The sequence below is a fragment of the Sinocyclocheilus rhinocerous genome, unplaced genomic scaffold (genome assembly GCF_001515625.1).
Source record: "Sinocyclocheilus rhinocerous isolate Xijiao unplaced genomic scaffold, SAMN03320098_v1.1 scaffold453, whole genome shotgun sequence".
NCBI classification, from domain to species: Eukaryota; Metazoa; Chordata; class Actinopteri; order Cypriniformes; family Cyprinidae; genus Sinocyclocheilus; species Sinocyclocheilus rhinocerous.
Window position 1 is genome coordinate 1735932 of NW_015655565.1, and position 9744 is coordinate 1745675.

Consider the following 9744-nt stretch of genomic DNA (forward strand, 5'->3'; position numbering starts at 1 on the left):
CATTAGCCACTAGTGAAGTGCAGTATTTGCGCTACAAACCATGTTTATGATATAAATAATATAATAGCAAATACGATATCAAGCAGCATAACGGAATGTTTTCATAGCCTATAGGCCTACAGCTAAAATAAATGGACATTCATGGTAAAATGCCTGCTCTTACAATAAAAAAGATGGATAATAATTGATCATATTGATTGTGTCAAACTTTAATAGATTTACTCTGTTTTTTAACAGTCTGTTTTTCTTTCTTTCTTAATTTTAAGGCCTATAACGACTGGTCAATCAATTAACTAATCATGATGGTAATTCAGTGGCTTTTGGGCGTTTTTTTTAAAGTTTCATCATACATTTGTCACGTTTCAAAAACCATATAGGTCAAAGTCGATGATAATCAATAAAATGTTTAAATGTAGAAATGCCATAATTCCTGTCGGATAGAGACCCTATGGATTTACACGACAATGAGCTCTTTTGTAAACTTATAAAGACTATAAGCCATATAATCATCTGCAGAAAAAACTGTTAAGCACAGTTAAATCAACAGCGAGCGTTTCTGCAGTCTGTAACATAACGGCCCCTCATTCTCATCAATGAATCTATTTCCAGCCCTCAGTTGCGTGGCAGTGATGATGTAATAGCGAGAGCGGAACGCGCACTATCCGCTGCAGCATCCGGGTCCCCGAACAAACCAATCCGCGCAGAGAGAGAGGTGTTCTGAGCTTACATAGAATAGGAAAACATGAAAATGGAAATTGTGACAAATGTGGGTTAACGTGTTCTGAGTGCGAGGCTCCGGTAGCCCCCCCTCGGAAAAACAAAAAAACGGGAGCCAGAAATGCCCCACCGCCCAGCTGCGGACTGCCTTAACGGGCTCATGTGTTTATAAAAAATTTTTTTTCGTAATCGATTTCTGGCTGTTTTGACGTTAGTTTACTTGCTAATTGGTTAGCCATCGATTGATGGCTGTGAGCGCTGGTTTATAGTGTTTGCTATCTGGCCCAGCATACTGATATTAAGGCTCTTACCCGCGGCTTTGGTGCCTCGGTGTTTCTTCATCCAGCAAAAACCACGAAGAAGCTAGGTAAGTGATATTACATCACTCTGACGTACATTAAATATAGGAGTTAGCCTCTTAATGCTATCTGATTGTGCAGCAGTTCGCATATGCTGATAAGGGCAGTGGCTTCATTAGTAAACACATCACAGTTGCTTTAACGTCATTTAGGTTTGTTAATTTTGCTACGTTGGCGTCAAAAATGCTTTTAAAATGAAGCTAAAATCTAAACAACAGTAGGTTTGTAGGCAAAGAAGTTTACTCCATTGACGTAATAACATAAGCATTTATCTAAACAGTTTACTTGCTACTGGAAGCCTGCTGCACCTGTGGCTTATAGTATAAATCCTCATACCATATCCATCATATGTGTGAATATGTTATTATCGGTTTGTCAGTTTTGAGAGAATGAGAGTCACTTATGTCATAATAGAGCACCTTTACTCACTTTGTTTTGTGGCTATGTTTGTGTCAGAGCAAAATAAGAATGGGTGCATTCTTAGACAAGCCAAAGATGGAGAAGCACAATGCTCACGGGGAGGGGAACGGCCTGCGCTACGGACTCGGCAGCATGCAGGGCTGGCGTGTAGAGATGGAGGACGCACACACGGCTGTGACAGGGCTGCCTTACGGCCTCGGCCTATGGTCCTTTTTTGCCGTCTACGATGGGCATGCAGGCTCTCAGGTTGCCCGTTACTGCTGTGAGCATCTGCTGGAGCACATCACCAGCAACCCGGACTTCAGGGGAGGCTGCTCAGGAGGTGGGGATTTAATTAATGCTGAGCCCTCCGTGGAGAGTGTGAAATGTGGAATCCGCACAGGCTTCCTGCAGATCGACGAGCACATGCGGGCCATGTCCGAACGCAAGCACGGGGCGGACCGCAGTGGTTCCACTGCGGTGGGCGTGATGATTTCTCCTCATCATTTTTATTTCATCAATTGTGGTGACTCCAGAGCCTTGCTGAGCCGCAAGGGTCGCGTTCACTTCTTCACCCAGGACCACAAGCCCAGTAACCCCCTGGAAAAGGAGAGAATCCAGAACGCAGGTGGTTCTGTTATGATCCAGAGGGTCAACGGCTCCCTCGCTGTCTCCCGTGCTCTCGGCGACTTCGACTATAAGTGTGTGCATGGGAAAGGCCCCACTGAGCAGCTGGTGTCCCCGGAGCCAGAAGTGTATGAGATCGAACGCTCTGAGGCTGAGGATGAATTTGTGGTGCTGGCCTGCGATGGCATTTGGGACGTCATGGCCAATGAAGAACTGTGTGATTTTGTGCGCTCACGCTTGGAAGTGACAGAGGACCTGGAGAGAGTGTGCAATGAGATCGTGGACACGTGTTTGTACAAGGTAAGGTCAATTCGAGTTGGATGCTATTGGGTCATTTTTACCTGCATCTATTCATTTAAACAAAAATACATTAAAAGTGCTATTCATACATAAAATTACTTAAATACACCATAATGGGAATGTTTTTCATTTTTTCATTTAAATTCATTTAGGAAAGAAGCATTAATTAAATAAAATGGTCCCTGTTGTTTGGCATAATTTTTATTATAATTTCTCATGGAAAAAATCTTGCTTCACTGCTTATTAATATTTGAAAAGCTTTTGTCCACCAAAACAAAGTCATGTGGTGCAACCAACATGCAGAAGCATACACAGAAAAAAAACATACAAAAGGAAATATCAGACCCCTGCAGACCCTCTTGACTGTGTGTCTTTATGACGAGGCAGAGTTAGTTCACATTGTAAAGTGTCATGTGGTGCGACTCTCCAAAAATGTGATGAGATTATTTTTTTTAATTAATTATAATATTTGTAAAAAGTATTGTTTACTTTGTAAAATCATATTTATATTATATTATAAATGTGTATACTTTTTACTCATGAGGTGCAACCAACATGCAGAAGCATACACAGAAAAAAAAACATACAAAAGGAAATATCAGACCCCTGCAGACCCTCTTGACTGTGTGTCTTTATGACGAGGCAGAGTTAGTTCACATTGTAAAGTGTCATGTGGTGCGACTCTCCAAAAATGTGATGAGATTATTTTTTTTAATAATTTATAATATTTGTAAAAAGTATTGTTTACTTTGTAAAATCATATTTATATTATATTATAAATGTGTATACTTTTTACTTAATGGTAATGATATTTTAGAGGTGGTTCTAACATTGCATCCTGTTATTAATCTAACTTGAGCATGCTATCTGTGTTTATTTGTTTATCAACAGGGTAGTCGTGACAACATGAGTGTGGTGCTTGTATGTTTTCCTGGTGCCCCAAAAATCAACCCAGAAGCCGTGAAGCGAGAGGCGGAGCTAGATAAGTACCTGCAGAACAGAGAGGGTGGAGCATGTAAAAAGGCGAATAAATAAAATGTTTTACAAATACGAAGGGAGAGTTATAGAAAGTGAGCATTCTTACTTAATTCGGTGAGTTTGTTAGATGGCAGTTTACACTTACCAATTAAGTATACGTTACAGCTAACGTAAAGTTTCCAATTAACGAATCCCCATATTGGAGAGGAAAGACTCACTGGTACTGTATTAGCACAGTTAGGACTATTTAGGATCAATTTTAACCAGAGAGAAATACCACAGTGTGAATTTATTTGAGCTTATATTGATAATTAGAGGCCTTTAATTATTTATTGCCAATATTGAAAAGCACTTACACAATTTAGAGGTAACCTGTAGCTTTACCAGAGGTTTTATTGTAGTGCATCCGAGAATCCTCCAAACCAGTGCATATTACTTGGCATATTATTAGCTGCTAAGTGATGGTGAGTAAGTGCAATTGTAGTTTAGGAAAAAGGAGTGATGAAAACCCAACATTTGGCTCTGCACTTTTTCATTAAACGCTGCTATACTTAAAGGCATCTTCTATTAATAAGAGAGAGACCAAATTTGAGATCTCAGTTAGAATACAATATGTTTATGTGTTCGAGCAGAATTAATGCAAAGTGTAGTTTTGCATTTTGTTTGTGTTCTTCAGATAGTTGTATTCATCCACTTATACAAGCATGTGTTTAAGTCTGGCACCCGTTTCATTTGCATCTTTCTGAAAAGTCGATCTACATGAGAGTGAATGTCAGGCCTCCACAGCTGATTACCTGAAATTGTAGCTGACACTACTGTACGTGGCCTGATGGTGCAGTTTCGTGTCTATAGCGGTGGCCACGAGCATTTTAATCTGCATGATTCCTGTTCTGTAATATGGAACATTGTTGCCTTAGGCCTAATTTACAGTGACTACCTTGATTAGAATCGATAGGTTAGCACTTGGTAAAGCTACAGGTACATATCAACCCCAACTGCTTGGAAGAGTAAAATTAAATCCAGTGGACACATGGTACTGAAAGCATGCACTGTACCGATAGCACGATAAGTTGTGTACACCTCCTGCATGTACGCTACATTAAGAAAAAACGGGGATAGATCTTATTTAGAGTTAAGTTGGTCTGACAGAAGTTTTGTACTTCGTACAGTATACATTTGTAACCCCTGAGCAACAGCTTCCGTGTGAACTGAACACAGTATTTGAAAGATTGTGTCAATGTTTTACAATCCTCTCCCGAGTTGTTTACTACTTGTTGCCTCAAACTGACACTTTGTCAATCCTCTGGTTTGTCTATAAATATTAAGAAAAAAATCATTTAGTTAGGGAATTCTTGATGCACAGAGTGGTATTCAGCCTGTTTGCACTTTTTGAGATGTAGATCCTTGTTGGTCCAATGATTGAACATTTATAGTACAATGGTACACTGCTTTTGTGCAACAAGATTTGGCTTTTTTCCTTCTGTACCTACGATTTTGGAAGCGTCTCATTTAAGTTTCATATTTTTGAACCCCTTGGACTTGTCCTAACATGGCGCGACTCAACATGATTTTAGCGACAAGCAATTTGTCTAATGTTTAATGGATAGTTCACCTAAAAATGAAAATCATTTACTCACCCATTGGATCCCATTAACTTTCATAATATGGACTAAAACAGCAGACATTTTTTAAAGTATCTTCTTACATAGAAGAAAGAAAAAAACATCACTTTGAGGTTTGAAGTAAATGATGACATAATTTAAATTTTGGGGAGATCTATCACTTTTAAATGTGACGTGACGCAGTGCAATCAATCGCAAAACCTGGCCAATCAGAACAGCTCCCACTGTTTCAGAATGTGTGAATCAGTTCCTCCTCGTCAATGTTTGATGTTTAATATATATGAAGTCGATATACTTGAGCAGTACTTCAGTCTAGTGAATTTTCAGTGTGGACAGGTCTACCAGTGCTCAACAAGAGAAAAAGAAACCACGTTACAATACCGACAAAATGTAGTGTTGTTTTATCAAATCGCGCCTTGTTACAGAAACAGATTTTTTTTGCCTGCATTAGTAAAGCATGGTTCTTTTTATTTAGCAAAAATTTCCCTTGCAACCAAAAGATTCCACATGTTCTTTGTTTTACCAGGAGATATATTTTAGCATTACGATGTGTTTAACTGAATGAAAAACATAGTGTGCCTGCTCAAGAGAACTCTTGAGATTAAAATGATTGTAGGTTGTTCCTGTACCGTATCAGTTTCATTTAGCTTGGGTTTGCTGTTGTATCTCCTCACTGTTTGACATATCTTGATAATCCACTGTTTATTGAATTAGCCTTAAATATTTTCTTCCATAATAGCACATCTGAGATCCGTATGCTTTGATGAGACATGTCATGTGTTTGTATACCTACAAAGAGTGACAAGGTTCTTCTGGGAGAGCCTTTAATTGTGCCTATGAGTGAGTCTATGGCCAGTTGTAGCATTCAGAGGAACTTTCTAAATCTTTTGAGCTGATTTTGTTCATTTTGTAACATTATTCGACTCAAGCATCATTTTAGCTTGTGCATTCGGTAGCATTTGGCCCCTTACAGACCCTTCACTTGAGATCATTGCTGCACAAAGCACAACCCAAACCCCCCAGTGAGTCAAACATTGGGTGGAAATATTGCCTTACTGAAAAACAAAGCAGGCATTATATGGGCCACAAAGTATTGTGGGAGATTACCTTGATTTCTAACACTGTAGCACCGTGAAATTGAGATGTATAGGGAAAGAAAATGTCAACTACAAGTCTGTCCTTCTATAAAGTTCATTGGATTTCAAGTGAAGCAACCAACTGCAAATAAAATAGGCCTTTGTAACACATTGGATAACTTCAAAATGTATCTTCTGGAATATTAATCAAAAGGGCAAACAGAAGCCCATTTATTGTCATATACTTGCGCTGTGTTGTGATATTGGTCCCTGTGTGTCACTTCTGTCTTTATCTCTCAGGTCCAAACTGACAAGCAACAGAGGACACTATTTATTTGAATAATTTATTGTCTTTATAGTATTTTACCTCTTTTGAATGAAATTGTCCATGCATTCCATTTTCTTTAGCCAAATAAGCACTACTAATGCAATGAAAATCTTATATTCTTTTCTCCTTGTATTTATTGTTATACATCTGTGTCATGGATAGTCTATGTGAACTGAAAGCTATGCGAGTTAAAATACTTCATGTCTTGGGTTCATCTACACAAAGTAGTTTCTTCACATGCTGTTCACGCTTTTCACTGTTCTGTCAGAGTAGATCGGTCCAAGGTTGACGACGTGTAAGGGTTACAATCTATGATCGGTCCTTTCTTAACCCAGCAGACTGTTTGTGTCCGTGTTTGTTCGATTTTACCTCTCAGAAGGTAACAGTTTTATAAAGCTCATTTTGAAAGATTTTTCAAGTGCAATTTCATAGAAAAGTATTTCAATATTAGAGGGTGAGCACCCAATATTTTCTTTCTTTAGTTTTTATTTTTGTACATTAGCACCCGGGTATTAGCAATGTAGACAAACTGTGATCTTGTCATTCTTGGCTGTCAAAGATGATTCAAATAAAATTATTTACGAAAACCCTGATTTTGTGAGTTTTTTTTTTCTTCTCCAGTTAAATTTAAAATGAATGGTAAACAGATTTGTTTTTTTGTTTTTTTTAAATGGCAGCTGTAGTTGCCATAATTTTACCATGAAGAATGTGGTAGCAATATATTTTTAATATATTGAGCATAAATTTACAATAAAAAAAATTAACTGAAACAGTATTAATATACCAAATTACATTTATAATATACTAACAGCCACCTTAACACAGGTGGGTAAAAATAAAGCCACATGATGAATCAAAGTTCATCACAAGTAGCTTTTCCACAAGCAGAGCTAAATACTAAGAAAAGGTGGACAGTGTCATATGCACAAAGACAAAACACCATTGTGGTAACACATGACCCTAAAATACGGCAGTAAACATTTATTTTAACGAAAGATGTAACAAAACACTAATGTATAACTGATTAAAAAAAACATCAAATGTGAGCTGTCACAGGGAATTCTGGGAATGTCAGTTATGGTTTAAAATTACGTTAAATGTCTCATTACATCTATTACAGTTTTTTATTGTATATACTGAAGGAACAGCGTTAACCAGTTAACAGTTTTTTTAATGTAATTTTTTTTTGTCTTTTACCATTAAAATTATGGACTTTTTTTTTTTAAAGACCAACAAAATCTGAATGAAAACATGCTTTATTTTTGGCAGAGAGTATGAGTCATGGAGGATGTTTTAGGCTTCCGGCAATATCGGCACTCTTCAGCATGTCAGTATCTCTCCAGCTTACTTATAGGTTTGTTAAATGTGTTTGAGTATAAATGCTGAAATAATGTTTGTAGTGTCTGATTGATGCAGTTCATGAATAAACTGCTTTACCTCAGAAATTTCTCTGCTGGAGAACTGTTTGGGTGACTCACAGGCCTTCTTTTGTGTGTGGGCTGTAACTCCACCATGTTTATTATGTGATGGCTTTTTCCTCTTATAGTAGACATAGGCCTACTCTTTCTGTTTTTCTTTCTCTTTCTGTCCCATTGCCTCTCCATACTTCTCTCTGATTTATTGAAGACTTCTATTTCAAACAAATGCTGTTCTTTTGAACTTTGTTCATCAAAGAATCCTGTAAAAATGTATCGTTTTCCACTAATATATTAAGCAGCACAACTTTTTTTAAACATTGATAACAATAATAAATGACTAAATCAGCATATTAATATCACTTCTAAAGGATCATGTGACACTGAAGACTGAAGTAATGGCTGCTGAAAATTTGGCTTTTAATATTTTAAAATAGAAAAGTTAATTTCAGTTGTAATATTTCACAGTATTACCTTTTTTTATTGTATTTTTGGTCAAATAATTGCAACCTTGATGACCATAAGAGACTTATTTTGAAAAACATTAAGCTATACTTACAGACCACCAATACATTTTTGAATGGTAGTGTGTATATTCCTACCACATATTCTCTTCCAATCAGCTGTGCGATAATAACCAACATTGAGGATGCCTGTTTGCTATGAGTCATGACTCACTATTTGCTGAAAAGGTCAAGATCAGTGAGTCTTCACAGTGATTCCTTGTATAACTCAGTGACTGATTATGTATAACTAGGATTAAACTGTTATTAAGATTATTTACAGTATTTAAAAAGTACACTGCCATAATGATTGCTTATTGATTGCTTGGCTATTGATTTTTGCATCAGCATGGTGGCATTATGAGGTAAACATTTATTAATATTATAAAGCAAAAAAAAATCTTTCTTTTTCCTTCCATTGTATACTAAGCCTATAATAACATCTCTTTACAACCACTTCACAACACTTCAATGCATCATGCTCACTGCCACATGAGGTCAAGCATTATTTCTGGCAAGTGGTTACATAAGGCTTGGGAACTAAAACAAACTGAAGCTTGCATACCATCAGTAACAATTTCCTGCAAACCCGAGATGCCATTCACTCTAAACTGTATTACTGAGACTCGGTGGTTATACAAAATTAGCCAAATGCAGTCCTTTTTTAAATTTCTTTTTATATTACCATCACTATTCAAACCTAAAGCCAACACCTTAAGATACATAAGAAATGTTTAAAACTCTTAATAATTAAAAAAAACTTTTAAATGTAATCTTTCATAAATAACGTAGAAGATCTCTATTCAGCACTGTTTGTGTTGAGATAAAGACAAAAGTGGGAGAGAAAAGAATACAAAGACAGACTCCTGGCCTTGCTCTTGTTGTCTGACCTTCCAGAGACCAATTATGCAGTGATTTATAACCAGAGATGGAAAAATAAATGAACGACTGTCTACCCTTAGACCTGCCTATTCATGCTGCAACCTCTGGCAGTATCTGATGGTTAATAATGCAGCACATTGTGACCAGGCTGAATCATTTCAACTTTGACCCTCTTATTTGAACATGGGGATATTAATCTATAGCCACAACATCCTGAGAGCCCTGCCTGTCTTAGTCTTCCTGATGTCCCTATATATTATTTTGCACCTTCTAAATAGGATTGTGTGTGTGTGTACTGTGTGAATGTTAGGGTAAAAATTCTTAAACCAAGACATGTATTCATTCCCATGAAGGTCTCAGTGTGAATCAGTGGATGGTATTCATAAACCTGTGTATGAATGCTTTACTGTGAGATGTTTCTGGTGAGGTTAACCCCCTCCTTGCGCATAATGTTTTTGTTGTTTTTACATATAATGGGAACTTATCAAGAGGTCAGATACAAATGACTTTATTTTTTTTTTAATCTTGATAAAATAAA

The 9744-nt window shown here is 37.1% G+C and overlaps 1 protein-coding gene across 1 annotated transcript; it reads left to right on the top strand.

Annotated features, from left to right (window-relative positions):
• Nucleotides 1-782: 782 nt before the first annotated feature.
• Nucleotides 783-6993, top strand: ppm1ab (protein phosphatase, Mg2+/Mn2+ dependent, 1Ab). Its single transcript, XM_016525477.1, has 3 exons — nucleotides 783-1084; nucleotides 1533-2402; nucleotides 3294-6993. Exons 2-3 carry the CDS (start codon nucleotides 1545-1547, stop codon nucleotides 3435-3437), a joined length of 1002 nt encoding a protein of 333 aa, XP_016380963.1. The 5' UTR covers nucleotides 783-1084; nucleotides 1533-1544; the 3' UTR covers nucleotides 3438-6993.
• Nucleotides 6994-9744: the final 2751 nt, after the last annotated feature.